Source organism: Pollachius pollachius (assembly GCF_949987615.1).
Source record: "Pollachius pollachius genome assembly, chromosome: 4".
NCBI classification, from domain to species: domain Eukaryota; kingdom Metazoa; phylum Chordata; class Actinopteri; order Gadiformes; family Gadidae; genus Pollachius; species Pollachius pollachius.
Genome location: NC_136937.1, coordinates 17,485,741 through 17,501,675, shown reverse-complemented (window position 1 = coordinate 17,501,675; position 15,935 = coordinate 17,485,741). Strand labels below are relative to the sequence as shown.

The 15,935-nt window shown below is 44.2% G+C and overlaps 1 protein-coding gene across 5 annotated transcripts in view; it reads right to left on the bottom strand.

The window, feature by feature from the left end:
- The window catches only part of arhgef28a (Rho guanine nucleotide exchange factor (GEF) 28a), a 47,445-nt gene extending 33,508 nt beyond the window's left edge, over positions 1–13,937 (bottom strand). For 4 of the 5 annotated variants that reach the window (XM_079735517.1, XM_079735519.1, XM_079735520.1 and 1 more), the window contains exons 1-9: positions 13,543–13,937; positions 11,432–11,486; positions 7,160–7,304; positions 6,652–7,062; positions 3,897–4,086; positions 3,307–3,496; positions 2,048–2,114; positions 592–638; positions 298–367 (exon numbers count right to left, since the gene is read on the bottom strand). In XM_079735517.1, coding sequence (XP_079591643.1) covers positions 298–367; positions 592–638; positions 2,048–2,114; positions 3,307–3,496; positions 3,897–4,086; positions 6,652–7,062; positions 7,160–7,304; positions 11,432–11,464 — 1,153 coding nt within the window. In that variant the 5' untranslated portion in view covers positions 11,465–11,486; positions 13,543–13,937. The remainder of the gene's footprint in view (positions 1–297; positions 368–591; positions 639–2,047; positions 2,115–3,306; positions 3,497–3,896; positions 4,087–6,651; positions 7,063–7,159; positions 7,305–11,431; positions 11,487–13,542) is intronic. The other variant, XM_079735518.1, reaches the window with a different exon arrangement.
- Positions 13,938–15,935: the final 1,998 nt, after the last annotated feature.

Below are 15,935 nucleotides of genomic sequence, written 5' to 3'. Positions count from 1 at the left end.
AGCGTGGTCTAGAGATAGACAGATTCCCGGCGGAGAGGCAGACAGACAGATGGGCAGACAGACCAATCAACATACAGGCAGAGGCACAAAGACATAGCGATCAACAGACAGACAGATAGACAGAGTGAACCACAGACAGACAGATAGACAGACAGAGAGGTAGAGAGACAGATAGACAGACAGAGAGGTAGAGAGACAGATAGACAGACAGACCGATCAACAGACAGACAGGTAGACAGACAGACCGATCCACAGACAAACAGACAGATCAAGCGACAGACAGGTAGACAGACAGACCTGGTCGCAGGGATGGGTCTTCTGTGCCATGCTCATCGTCCAGGCAGAGAACGAGCGGTTCGGTGAACACCTGTTGGATGAAACCAACACAGAGGGATAAGCCGCACTGAGTCCCTGGTTGACTTGAACACTGTCCTACACAAGCCAAAGCCCAGAGCCGTAAACAAAACAAAACCGACAAATGCAAATTTAAACTACTAGCACCACACACACACACACACACACACACACACACACACACACACACACACACACACACAACGTGAATATGGCACACAACGTGCATTCACTCACCCTCTCGCCCGGGGGCTGCTGCTCAACGACTGACTCCGTGCAAAGGTCTGCAGGAAATAAAGATCACATTTATCCAGGGGCGTGACTTCCTGTCAAACATACAACATATCGGTCGCTCTGGACCTCAGCGGGTGTAACGATTAAGGCTGGACTGCGTTCCTCGACTGGAGAATCCCAGCAGAGAGATGGAGGGCTGCCCAGGTGTGGGTCTATGGGAAGAGCTGAGACTCCCTAGTGGGCTGGGGGTTGGGGTGGGGGTGGGGGGGGTGATGTTATTTGTGGAGGATGGAGCATCAGATGGGGTGAGGTCAATACAGAGGTAGGGTTATACACTTCCTGCTTTGGTCTACAAGTCGATATGTGCCTGCCGTCTCCGTAACAACCATTGTGTGTTTGTGTGTGTGTGTGTGTGTGTGTGTGTGTGTGTGTGTGTGTGTGTGTGTGTGTGTGTGTGTGTGTGTGTGTGTGTGTGTGTGTGTGTGTTTTTCCACACACACTCCGCTTATTCTTCAGAAAAGGGCGTGGAGGGTGGGTTTCTTTTGTGTGTGTGTGTGTGTGTGTGTAGCTAGCGTGTGTCTGTGAGTGTGTGAGTGTTGCTCTTGTGCATGTGCATATGTGTATTTGTACATGTGTGCATGCATGTATGTGTTTGTATGGTATGTGTTTGCACCCAGGTGCATGAAGTTGTGTGTGTCTACCTGTGTATGTGTCCGTGCGAATGTATGTCTTTCTGTGTGTGTGTGTGTGTGTGTGTGTGTGTGTGTGTGTGTTCGTGTGTGTGTGTATGTGTGTATGTGTGTGCGTGTGTGTGTATTTGTATGTTTATGTGTGTGTGTGTGTGTGTGTGTGTGTGTGTGTGTGTGTGTGTGTGTGTGTGTGTGTGTGTGCGCGCGTGTGTGTGTGTGTGTGTCCATCCGTGTGTCTGTGTGGCTGTGTGTGTGTGTATGTGTGTGCATGTTGTGTCCCTGTGTGTGTGTGTGTGTGCGTCTGTGCGTCCCTGTGTGTGTGTGTGTGTCTGCATGTTTGAATGTAGGGAGAAGAGCAGGGGGGGTGCTAAGCAAACAATCGAGTGTGTGTGAAGGCTCTGTGATGTCCCTGGGTGCGTAGGGTGGCGTGCGGGTAGGAACAACACGGTGGAGCCCGGCGGTTAGAGACACAGCGCGGAGACTCTGGATCAACAATGGGTCGTTCCCTTGACCACTTCACTATAAACCCTTAGATTATTAATATTGGCAGATTGGCAAGTGTCCAGTATTTGCCCATAAATAGCAACTATAGAAACAACTATCTGCCTATCTATATAAACAAAAGCACTTTGAATAATCACTGTGTCTGATACTGTGCTATACTAGATCAATTTTATACTTTGCCGATTAACACTTTTACGTAACACATTAAAAAAAAGATGCAAAAACACTGCAAGGGCTCAGACCAAATCCCCCTGGTTTGACCTCACCTCCATCACCCTGGTCCCTCCTCTCTTTGCTGTGGGTCACATCAGGGTCTCTGCTGAGTGATGCGATCTGTAACACAGAATAGAGTAATCCTCTCCATCGTTTGTTCATCTCGTAATGGCCCGCATCACGTCCACCTCCTCCTCAGAGATGAAGGATGCATGCTACATGCTAATACTGGCTTTTCCAACAACAACACTACAGCCAGTACACTCTCCTTGGAAATGTCTGCTCCGGGCCGGAGCGTCTGTTTCTGCTTGGGCCTGTGTGTTATGATTCACTAGTCTCCTAGTAGTTTGGGCCTGTGTGTTATTATTCACTAGTCTCCCAGTAGTTTGGGCCTGTGTGTTATGATTCACTAATCTCCCAGTAGTTTGAGCCTGTGTGTTATTATTCACTAGTCTCCCAGTAGTTTGGGCCTGTGTGTTATGATTCACTAGTCTCCCAGTAGTTTGGGCCTGTGTGTTATGATTCACTAGTCTTCCAGTAGTTTGGGCCTGTGTGTTATGATCCACTAGTCTTCCAGTAGTTTGGGCCTGTGTGTTATGATTCACTAGTCTCCCAGTAGTTTGGGCCTGTGCGTTATGATTCACTAGTGTCCCAGTAGTTTGGGCCTGTGTGTTATTATCCACTAGTCTCCCAGTAGTTTGGGCCTGTGTGTTATGAACCACTAGTCTCCCAGTAGTTTGGGCCTGTGTGTTATGATTCACTAGTCTCCCAGTAGTTTGGGCCTGTGTGTTATGGTTCACTAGTCTCCCAGTAGTTTGGGCCTGTGTTTATATGATCCACTAGTCTCCCAGTAGTTTGGGCCTTTGTGTTATGAACCACTAGTCTCCCAGTAGTTTGGGCCTGTGTGTTATGATTCACTAGTCTCCCAGTAGTTTGGGCCTGTGTGTTATGGTTCACTAGTCTCCCAGTAGTTTGGGCCTGTGTTTATATGATCCACTAGTCTCCCAGTAGTTTGGGCCTTTGTGTTATGAACCACTAGTCTCCCAGTAGTTTGGGCCTGTGTGTTATGATTCACTAGTCTCCCAGTAGTTTGGGCCTGTGTGTTATGATTCACTAGTCTCCCAGTAGTTTGGGCCTGTGTGTTATGATTCACCAGATACGAAACAAATTGGCAGCAAACCCAGCGTGGTGCAGCTATGAAAGCAGGCAGACGACCTGGATCCACTGAGATTGTACTAGACTCAACCCAAACTAAAACGTAAAAAAGGGTTCAATAAAGCTCTGTGAGGGCATTCAGAGGAGGCTAGCTCACCGCTCGGACGACACCGGGGTCTTTGAGTTTGCCTCTGAGGGCGGTGATGATGTCATGAGGGCAGGGTCCAGGGGCGCGGGTGCCCGAGAAGATCAGCTGGTCGGTCCCAGGGTGGAACCTCAGGACCCCGGAGCTGTCCGACCACAGGCAGTGCCCCCCCACAACATGGCCACCCACTGGGAAAGGCGGGCTAAATACCAAAACAAATAAGAATATGATTAAAATATAGATTGGAGACACAGCTTTGCGCCCCCACATAAAATTACAATGTGCAATAGTCACATGCTGTGGTAATGTGCAGCAAATATTACATAGAGAACAACCTTTTCCTATTCTTGTATATTACATATTACATATGATACACTTGTATATTACATATATTACAAAGTTTCTACTTATTATTCTTGCAAACATTATAAGCAGCCCAACACCTATTGCCCTCTTCACCTCGCCCTCCTGTGTTCCCTCTCAGGATTTCCTCCCCTTGGATTCGGTTTGTTTCCCTCTCCTTTGATCCTGTGTCTGTGACCGCTGATGTCCTAATGATTAACCGGCTCTGAGAGACACCCCCCGACGAAGAGGACACTCACGTGGTGAGCGCCTTGAACAGAGTGTGCTCCCGGCTCCTTTGGGCCAGGTGGAGAGGCGTGTCTCCCTCCTGATTGGGTAGGGTCAGCGCCCGGTGGCTGTTGGGCTGGCGCAGCAGGAAGCGGGAGAGGTGGAGCAGGTCCTGGCGCGCCGCCAGGTGGAGGAGGGTCTCTCTGGGCTGCTGCTGTGCCACTGGAGGTGTGGAGGGACATCATGGTGAAACGTAAAGACTTTTCACTTTCAAATAAAAATGAGAAATAGATACAATTACAATAAAAAAATGCATATTTTTTTCATAATAATAATAACAATAATGATAATAATATTATAACAATAATAAACATTATTATTATAAAAATTATTAAACACGTTTTATTTATGTCCTGCCATAGTCATTTATTGCAGATTTGTCTTACCTCGTAACTTAACATGATTGATACGGTTCTATTTAGCAATATGGAAGATATTCTCTGATATAGCTTTTTGCATCGTTTGGTATTGGACCGATATCAGAGACCAGAATCAATGTAACCTCAATCCATCGCAAAACCTAATTTAACCTAACCAGTAACTTGCCTGTCAACATTCACTTCTTAGGCTGCTAATGAGGGCTTTCACCAATGGTTAAAACACCATCAAACTCATTTGACGGGCCCAGACATAACAGATAAAGTCTCCCTTTGTGGCTGGCCTGTGCAATCTCTTGATCTCAAAGCATGAGCTAATTTGCACGGCCCTTCCCTTGAGTAGGAAAGAGGAAGGGAAGTGTGTTTCAAGACAATCTCTGGACTCACTTCAGTTATGGAGCAGGTCTCGGTTATAATCCGCGGTTTAAACATTTCTTACACCATCATTGTAATGATATGTTCTCTGGATTCATTTTGACCAACTGTAAGATTGGACTTCAGTGACTACAGTCGCGGGGAGAGTACGGTTGAGGTGCTGGCAAAGTGCCAGACACACTGTGGGTAGAGTGAAGTGAGAGAGAGGGATGTTTGAGATTGTGTAAACTGATAGAGACAGAGTGGTCTACAGCAAACTACTCAGAGTCTGGGCTAATCTGCTGGGGGAAACTAATGGCAGTAATGACCCTGCCTTCTGTGAAACAGGCCGGCAGGCTCGCACAACACGTCATGTGATAAGGGCTCTGTTCTGTAGCCATATCTTGTCTTATCGAATGAAAAGGGCAACAATCATATCAAGAATACGCCAAGTGCTCTTGTTTATTTATTTTTTAATGTTGGAATAAGGCATGTGTTGTAACGCCGTGGTGATCGTTGCTAGCAATGCTTATTCAGGCATGAAATGCTTTTTAAGGATATCTTACAGTGCTTAGCCAAGTCTACGAAAACTGTACCAGGAGAACAATATGATCACTTTGGGCTCATGATACTTTTTCCACCACCTTGACTACCATAGCCATTAGCATTAGATATTTCCCAGTAGTGATTATTTGTAAAGCCTGAAACTCTGATAAGAAACCACAAATGAATGAATGTTGGATAAAAGACCAGAGCCCTGAATGTTTTCAATGTTCCAGTAATCGGGGGTCAGCTATAAGTGAGGGTTTCTGTGGATTTACATGTTGCAGTAAATCAGTAGCATATCAAACTAGGGCACAAATCCAGGGTTAAGGAAACGCCTCACCCTAAATTGCATCCAACTAGGGCTGTGGCTGAGGTTTGATCTCTGATGTGGTTAAATTGAAAACATAAGCGAAAATGTAATCCATGTTTCAAACAAAGCCTTCATGATTATAGGGTTAGAAGTCATTTGGCCACTTCACTTGGGAAGAACAATGAAACTCATTATCTTGTTCTAGCTTTCATTAGGGAGGTATCTCAAACATTTGTACTGCTATACAATGCATTCATATTTAGAACCAGTTACTAATACTAATGATCAGTAGACCAATGAGATGGGTCAGACGTCATGTCATGTCGAATTTTTTTGTTTATTTATTGAACTTCAATTTATTTTAGTTCCAACTTTATCCTACCTGTAAATTTACTTATGGATTACAAAGTATTTACAGTTACACCTGGTTTCCTTTTTGATTTCTTCAGAAGAGAACTAATTGGCAAGCTTGGAGCTTTTCAGAAGCTTATCTTAATAAGTTTATTTTTACTGAGGCCAGTTGTGTTGATTTGAAACCATTTCAGACACTACATGTTTACTACTGCTGGCCAACTATGTGTAAACCAATCATGGACTCCAGGAACATGATTGGCTGAAACAAATGAACAAGAGAAAGTGAGATCCCCGTTCACATCGGATTTGCGAGACTAAAGCATATTCTCTAAATATTACAAATAAAAAACTTTTGTGAATAGAAAATTGAGCCCGACCGATACTAGATTTTAGGGGCCGATGCCAATATAAGGGAGTAAAAGATTACTGATATTGATATATCGGCCGATATTGAAAGTATAGATATATCTTTATTCTATATATCATGGTATCCTGGGGCTGGAGCAGCTCCTTGGGATTGGCTGCTAACCCACCCAATGCTTGGGGCCGCAGCAACACAACCTTCACACAGAACATGATGTAAAACTGTTAGTGTTGGGACGGTTTAAGTGGACGTGCACTGTTTCAGAGGATTTATAAAGCGGTGATTACGTTAATAACTCAACACCATTTCTAAAGTTTTAGAAAAGTTTTACCCCGACACGATATATCTTTGATAGACGGCCCAATATCGGCCCAAAAAAACGACCAACCGATATATCGGTCGGGTTCATGCCATTAATCCACCTTCAGAGTGAGCCGATGGGTCCTCATTCGGCGGGTCTTCACCAGGGCGGCTCCTCCACGGCTGCAGGACCTCCATGTTGGCCATGGCCTCTGTGACCCTCTGGTCCAGTTCCCTGAGCCCAGCCCCGTCCCCCACTGGGCCCGGTCCCACCAGGCCTGCGCCATCGTTGGGTCCGGAGGCGGGGTCCTCGCCGCGTGGGTCCCGGCCACTCGTCCCCCCGGAGGCCAGTCGCTGGAGCTCCAGGTGGCTCTGGGGGTCCAGTCGAGACCGGTTGGCGTCAAGGTAGTCGGCCACCTCCTGAGCCACGTCGCTGACGTACTCCAGGGATGCCGTAGCCCCGCACGGCCGCGCCCACTCGTCCTCCAGGTAGGAGTAGGGGGACACTGAGACCACCTCCATCACATTGTGACCTGTAGAGGAGTAAAGGGGACGGTTTGGTTCTAATGTCCACAGACGGTTGTGGTTGAGAGCCAGGGGAGCTTGGGACAGGAAGATGGGCGAACTTACCAGGGACGGTGAACCCCAGACGGCCCTCGCTGCTCCTCGCCCCCGTCACGTGGGTCAGCGTGGAACCTTCCAGCACCACGCAGAAGACTGTCTCTTCAGAGCGGACGACGGGGCCTCTGAAGGAGATGTAGGCTTCCACCTGACCCTGTAATCAATCATGAACACTCTTGATATAGTAGACACACGCAACATGTACTATACACGTATCACACCATTTCAACCATTTTCCAATTACACAATAGAGAATTCAGTGTACTCTGATGTCACTGCAGTCCGGTTTAAATGCATCATCACATTCCGACAGTTTCTCTATAAACCAAGGATAACATGTCCCGGAGTGATTGTGATTGATGTCCGACGTCGTAATGGATACGGTGCGTCCTTTGAAACTGTTGTTTGAATAAACATTCCACTTTCCATTTTCTAACAGCATTCGTATTCCCTCTTAGAAGCTGCGTGCTCCCATTTGTTTTCATGTTATGACTGCTGCCTGCCGGGCCCTGAACACTCCTTCACCAGCCAGGGAGACGTTTCTGGAAGGCTTTCTGGACGGCTCCGTAGGTAGGGCGCCGTCATATTATATACTGAGCCAATAACAACACAGGTTATTTTATTCATTCTTGATATTTATTGGAATAGTTTTGCTCTTGCAAGACTTGAAAACAAATATTTAACCAAATGAATTATACGGTTTGAAAAATTCTAATAACATTCTAAAACAGTCGTTCTAGAATCGAGCAGTTCATTCGTCCCCTAAACCACCCATGACAAACAACAGATACGTAACAATGCATTGCAACCTGCCTGGCTCGACATCAATGCACGCACCAGTGGCAATCATTTCTGCGCTCATCGCCAGGGCTCCATCTCTCATCGCTGTCAGACACGGTGTTATTATATTTTTAAGAAGAAGAAATGTAAAGGGATCCAGTCCCCCAGACGTCAGCCACCCAGGTAACCATCTCCTCTGGGATGTGGCTTCGCTACATAATTGGTGGGTGGAAGGCGACCGGGGAGGAATAATGGTGTGGAATACATGTTAGGCCTGCACCTTGGTGCTCATATGAAACACGATCAACCTCTCCTTTTAGGGACACATCGTCATCGCAAAGGTCAACAAGCTCTATGAGCGTCTTGTGTTCAGGAGCTTGTGTACCGGGTGAGAGAGAGAAGGTACCATGAACTAGAACAACACGCATGCACACACACGCAAAGACCATTATTAAACTTAATAATAACTTGTCCTATGCCACTTATTACTTGTTATACCACTTATTAATTAAAATGTTTTCACAAAATGTGGATTAGATAGGGCTACCGTTTGTATTTGAGAACTTTGAATATAAGCATGGCTATCATATGAATTATCATCACATTCATAGTGTAATTGTACGTTAGATCGGAATCCCTGCAGGGACAGTGAAAAACCGATTTGTATTGTTTCTAGCTGTGCTTCTCCTGGGTAACCACAGTTAGGAGAATAACTAGCTGACATGATGCGACCTTGTTGTGATCTATAGCCGCTCTCCTCCCTGGCCTGTGTTGCAACTCTGTGACTGGGAGATCACCCGATCCAGTGTCCTTTAATAATTCAACAGCAGCTCTATTTGTCTCATGTCTTCCAGGTGTCCAGGTACAATGTATTCATGTATTCATGAACGATGGCTCTGGGAACTGTCGCTTTATCCCACTCATAATTACTGAAGCTGTGTGATTAATTAAAACCCGAGGTTTTTAACCCAAATTTAGCTATTATCATATTATAATTTAATCACATAACCAAATGGGTCAAATAAAATAAAGGTATTACACTGGATCTTTTGGTACTTTTGATTAGTTACCTTAAATATATTCAAAATACTATTAAATTAAGTGAGAAAAGTACAACTTTCCTCGCTATAATATTAGCATTTATTTGCCCAACGTATTGTTGTGATTTCATCAGAACACAACATCAAATTGTGTGTCTCTGTGGATCTTGACGGTTGTGCTTCATGTTGTTCCACAACGTGGGATCAATCGTTTCAATGTCAGGAACAGGCCAACGCAGCAGCAGTGCACGTGTGGATACCTGGTTGCCACGGGGAACCGGAAAAAACCCAAGCCACTCTGCTTTGATCATCCGCCTTCTTACGACTTATTCCACATGGACTCTTCCTCCAGAGTGTTATTCCAACACTCACATAAATACTATTACATGTTACACTCCTGTTAAAATCACGACACAACCCTTTTTGTTTGGATTGGACCAACAAACAATGTCATTAAAGTCAGATGAAGGCTTCATCTGCTAGATTTATGGAAATATTCTTAATAAAGAAGAGAGAATACGAGGCGGCAGAGTCACGTTGGGTCGCTCAGAGCTCATGGCTCACTGTGAGATTAGCCTCCTCTTATTGTCAGATCAGCCACATACCTCTGATTCAATGTGCTGTGCTTATGACACGCTAATAGCTAAGGTACATGACAATAACAATGACGTCGTCATTGGCTAACACACAGTTCACTTTAAACGTTTATTTTGATAAATATATATATTTTTTCGAGTGCAGACCCAAAACAGGCATACATTTCAATTTAGTTGGATCATCACGTCTGTTATCTTTTGTAACTGTACAGTTGCTTATCCAACAGTGAAACCTGAACAACAGGTAGATTGCTCCTAATGTACAGAGGTTATGACAGAATAGTAAATAACCCCTCAAACCTCTCAACCCATAGTTATCAACCACCTTCAACTGCTATCTGGACAGTTTACATTAGCAAGAAACAAGCCATAGGACTGGAGGGTTTCAACTTAAAAAAAACAGCACTTGGTCTGAACTTCATAATCATACCTTTATATTGCAGATGCTTTCTCTCTCTCACACACACGCACACACACACACACAAACACACACACACACACACACACACACACACACACACACACACACACACACACACACACACAAATTCAATCAGCCGGGATACAATTAGACATAACCTCGTTTTTAACATTTACCAAAAGACACAGAGCGAGCGAAGAGGTTTCTAGTCTGTGGCATGGCGCTATTGACCCTGGAAATCAATCTGGATGGAGCCAAGGATTTAAACTAGATTTAAAACCAGATCGTACATGCCTTCAAGACTTTTAATGTTTTACATACACAGTTTTGAGACCAATCCATCAAACGTAAGCATACTGGAAAAACATTCTTGGGAGAGGAACTTTCTAAATGTGGTGACACAGCAAAACAAAGGGGCACTCTATGCTCACCAGAAATCTGGTAATGTTTTAGTGACTGGCCCACCCAGGCTCTTCGTGTAAGAAAGACGCAAAGAGAGAGAGAGGGGGGAGAGAGAGAGAGAGTGAAATGGAGAGAGAGATATTGAGAACAAAGTGTGTATTTATCAATTACGAAAGGCCTTGTCTTTGCAATGACAACAACCCATATATGAAATACACTCTGGCTGAATTAACTCCCTTTAGTTGGAAGCATACGGTTTAGCTTTATTTTAACCTTAAGAACACGTATTCAGCTGTGTGCGTGGGCGTGTGTGTATGTGTATGTGTATGTGTGTGTGTGTGTGTGTGTGTGTGTGTGTGTGTGTGTGTGTGTGTGTGTGTGTTTGTGTGTGTGTGTGTGCGTGTGTGTGTGTTTCTTTTTGGGCCTTTGTATGGTAGCCCTGTGTATGTGTTCTTCAAATGGGTATACACACATCTCTACAGGTACTTGAAGGATTTTAGGGGGTACTTACTACTATACTACTAAATAATGCAATAATACAATTGGTTAAATATGTGTACCACACTACCTCATTAAAATGCAATGAAATCTGAAAACTATTCAAGAAATCTTTCTACATATTTGCACCACCCCGTAAATGTTCATGTGAATAACAAACACATACCTTCCTTTATAGTCAATCGAATTTTTTGCGTCCCCAAAAGGTTTTGTATTGGCGAAAAAGGGGTATTGCGCAATATCTAAGAAGGGGTACATTCATAAAAATAGTTTGGAAACCACTTTTTTACAAGACCTGGTTCCCCCAGGGACTGACACTGGCTTCAGTTACACCTGCTGCTACGTGGCTCAGTCAGGCCAGCAGACAGCACCCGACTGAGCCAACCAGAGGAACCAGCAGCCAGCCTCGCACCAGAGGAGAGAAAAGACACCATATGTGGAGTCAGGAATTCAGGTGAGACGTAAGCCAGGAAGGTTTCATTGAGCAGGATGCTTTTGCTCTACAACTAGCTCACACAAGCAATCAAACAAACGGGGTACGTACATAAAGAGGGGCTTCTCTTCGGCTCAGTTCCATATTGTCGGGCTTCCAATGGACACTTAAGGAGAAAAAAGAGTTTGAGTTAGAAGAAAGGATAGCTGCTTCAGACTGGTTATTCAAAGGAAGGAATGAATGTTGATTCAGAGAGCTAAAATAACATAAAGACCAAGACCTAAATAGCTTTACTTTAAAACTACATGGATGTCTATCCACCCGGAATCCCCGTTCAATTATGAGATTAAAATATGCTGTTGTCGTGTGACATCACATCCTATAGATTATATAGCCTGTGAGTGACCTCACCTGGCACCGATTTCAGCCAATCAGAAGAGCAATTACAATAACCTGTTTCCTTAGAAAATAGCTGGCTCTGGCCAGGAGCTTTGACTTTAGTGTTTGGTTTCCCCTCAAGTACTTTAAAGTTGAAGACTTAGTCAGGACTTATGCCTCGGACTCTGTATTGGTTAGATGAATAAACCGTGTAAGCCCCTTTAATAGAGCACTTCTACCTTCCCGCTGGAAGGTTCATGTGCTTCTAATTCTCGATGTCACCGAACTGAATCATTACAACGTGGGCTCGGAGGCAGCAGACGGAGGACCGGGTAACCGAAGCCCCAGGCGCCACACACCTGATCCGCCGTGACTTCACTCTCAGCTGGGAATGTGTGCCTGGCTTCAAAGTGATGTCGGCTGCACAGGACGGGCCCTGGCCGAGACAATGGCGGCCGTAAGCTAGCCTGGCAGCGCTCAGACGTATGGGGCCTATCTGTGATGCTGATAGAGGTGCGTGGAATAAATCTCTGAATAGTTGAAATGCACGTGCAGCACTGAGGCAGTTGCTGGTATCTGGATGGGCAACATGTGGTTCATGACGACCAGCGGACCAGGAATGTCTTACAGCCGGTCGTGGTATTTCTCGTGATATCCCTAGGCTGTGTTTCACAATATCACTGTCTTGTTAACTACTTACTCGTACTAACTATTGGTTTTATAGTTATTTGGAACATATGCAGATTATGACAACAGGTCAGCAGAAATTGAAAAATAAAAATAAAAAGTATAATGTTGTTAGACTGTACTTACAATTACAATCACTATTCATTCAGTGAACGTTTTAGGTTAGTAACACAAGATTTGCATCACACAGTTTCAGTTAAAAAAAAACAATATATAGGCTATATTATTCAAAGTCATAACACAACACAACAACAGTGTGTATGAAAACATAAAACCATACTGAATGTTTTATGATGGATTTCAAATATTACTCCCTGTAGTGTTATGCTACTAGCCTATTAGTAAAACCAAACACCCCCTAAACTTTAAAGCACACATTTTATTTAACTTATATTGGTGTTTGTATAATAAGAAAACAAATTATTATCAATCATGTATGATGTTATAAGATTAAGAGAATGTCGGAGAGCAAATGATACACCACCCTTTAAGGCCAATTACTCAGTCTTTTTTACATCTCTTGGCGGTATAACTGCCAAAACCACTTAGCAGTGACTCTGACAGTTACACCATGTGACCATAATATTTTCAGATGGGAAAGGTTGAGCAGAACAACTCGTTCCTCTCTTGACATATCCACATAAGGCAAGCATGCGTTTAATCATGTCCTTTCACATCAACATTGCCCTTTTATGAATGTACGATCCTAATTGTACAAAAGACCGGCGATCAGTTCAAATTAAAGTTTCCCCTCCCCAGTCCAGAGGATAGCACTGCTCTACTCAGCTTTACAATGCGTTGGGACCAACAACACGAGCATCCATTACTGCCCTCAGGTATCCTAGATATTTTAATTAGTAACTGACCACAGTATTTGAATTGCATGTACAATGTTTTGTTATATGATTACAGGCGTATTGCACGCGAACGCACGCACATACACACACATACAAACACACACGCACACACACACGCACACACACACACACACACACAAACACACACGTTGAATGTTCGAACATCTAGTAAGGCATTGACACACTTCACCTACACTGTAGTCCAAAAAATCCTAGTCAATGTTGGCATAGTTGCCCTGTTCTGCGACCATGGGTGAAACCTTTTACTAAAAAAAGGAGGTCGGCAACGTGTTTGCTTACCATTTACCTGTTGGCGTCCTAAATCCGTCCCGTCTCCGGTCGGCAATATCACCACCACCACTGTCCCTCCGTCCCGTCTCTGGTCGGTAATATCACCTCCACAAGACCACTGTCCACCCGTCCCGTATCTGGTCGATCACCTCCAACAGATCACTGTCCCTCCTTCTCTGGTCGGTAATATCACCAACACTGGATCACTGTCCCCCCGTCCCGTCTGTGGTCGGTAGAGGGGTGCCTTTTCGGTGGCCGAATAGTCGCTAAACTTCGGCTGCTGGCTCACTGGTGTTTCCCATCTGTTTCCGTTTAGTTTCTTTTTTCCCTATCTAACGAAGAAAGTATGTGGTTTCTCCTCAGGTAGAGTCAAAGCTACAGTTGTGTAGCCACCGGTTCTTTTCCATTGCCTATTATTCTCTTCTTCTGGTCCAGCCCCTTCTCATGCCCAGACCGTAGTAGCCTCGTTGTTCCCAGGCGTTCAGCGCAAACGACGGAGCGCCGGGACGGGATGCTCCGGATGAGCGTTACTTGACAGAGACAGGGCGGGACATTCAGTTAGTGGAGTTAAGAGCATTGCGCTGAGATGAGAGAAAAGGGGCGGGACTTTCGATAAAGTGATATTGGTTTCCGAAAAATGTTAGAGATATTGCTGTCGTTTTTTTTCACGTTTTGCGTCCAAACTCCATTTGCATACACCTTTTCATTTTTATTGTGTTGTTGTTCATGCTGTTATTCCTGTCGCTCAGGGGACATTTTACTCGCGTACAACTCAGGAATTAAGAGACCGGAAATTGCGTTTTGGTAGACCGGTATAGCGCTACAAGGATCCTTTCTCAGCCTAGAAGCAGCGCCAAAGGGAAGATTGCCGACACTGCCAAACAATTGGCCGAGGGACTAGGTGACATTAAAAATCGTTATCATGATATGTGCACAAGGGAAAAAAGGACATACATGAATACAATGACAATGGACACACAAAAAAATCTAAAGTTTGTGCGATAAAAGTCACAAACAGGACTAAATCTATGAATCACACCTGTGGCCACACACACACACACACACAAACACACACACACACACACACACGCACACACACACACACACACACACACACACACACACACATAGACACACACACACACACACACGCACACACACACACATGAGTAGGGAACCGTGAATTTGTCGACTACTTCGATCAACAAAGAATATTGTAACCTATATTTTAATTTTGGTTTAACCCATATTCTAACTGCCATCTCCTGCCCAAAGTGGTTGGTTTAATTATAGCCTAACAACGTTCAGGTCCTTAAAGCAAGGAGACCCGAAATCACCTTGGTCTCTACCGCCATCTATAGGAAAAAGTTAAGTATATATATTTAAATCAATTAATACATAATAATACTGCCATCCTGTAGTTAAAACTAATTGGTTCCTCAGATGGGCCTACATTAGATTCTATGATTCCCTTTCGCAACTTATTGTTTAAAAAAGTTAACATAATAAGAACAGTTCAATATAAGTGTATGTTATTTTAGTAAACCACTCCCATTTGTGAGCTAGTAAATAATATAGCCTATGTAGAGGTATCTCAGACAACATAACAAAATTATGTATATTAAAGAGTATATAGTATAATGCATACCCATATAAAACATCATTCACACATGTTATTTAAATCTATTTTGTCCCTGACTAAAGTATTCAACTGAAACCCTTACCCTAGGAAAGGAAAATACCTTTAAGTCAAATTGAATCTAATAAACACAGCCTACAGATGGCGAACGCAGTCTGGGCAAAACCGCTTGGAGTGGAGCACGCAGCTGAGCCCTGCATGTTACCGAGCCAGCGTGACGGGCCTGGGGTTGCGTGTGATGTTGACAAGGAAACAAGGCCTCAATGCAACTGACCTGGAAGTTCATTATTCTCCAGACCCCCTAGAGTGTCTTCAATGGGGCAGAGATGGGCCACGACCCTTGACCTCCTCATTAGAGACTTGAAACACAAACAAACAGACTCAATAGCACTAACACCGCTTGTGTTGTGTGGGATGACAGTCTCCCCGAACCAGTTTTGTCAAAAAACAGAAATGTTAGGTGTTCCCATGAATGCTGTGAAGTGAACTCGCCTATTGGTCAGTGAGAGACAGTAACAAAACATATAATCAAACATCGGTTATGTTTGTTTTTTTGTTCTTAAGTAGACAGAAATATTTGTGGTAATTTAACAGATCCTCAAAAATAATGGGAGCTGAACAATCAGCTTGAGCTTGAACTTGAATTAAACCCTCAAGCACACTTAGCCAGGCACAGAACCGGAGCCGTAAGCACAAGATTAGGGAATGTGACTTGTGCAATACTAAGTTTACCTTAATAGAATATCGTTGCATTCTCTGCAGT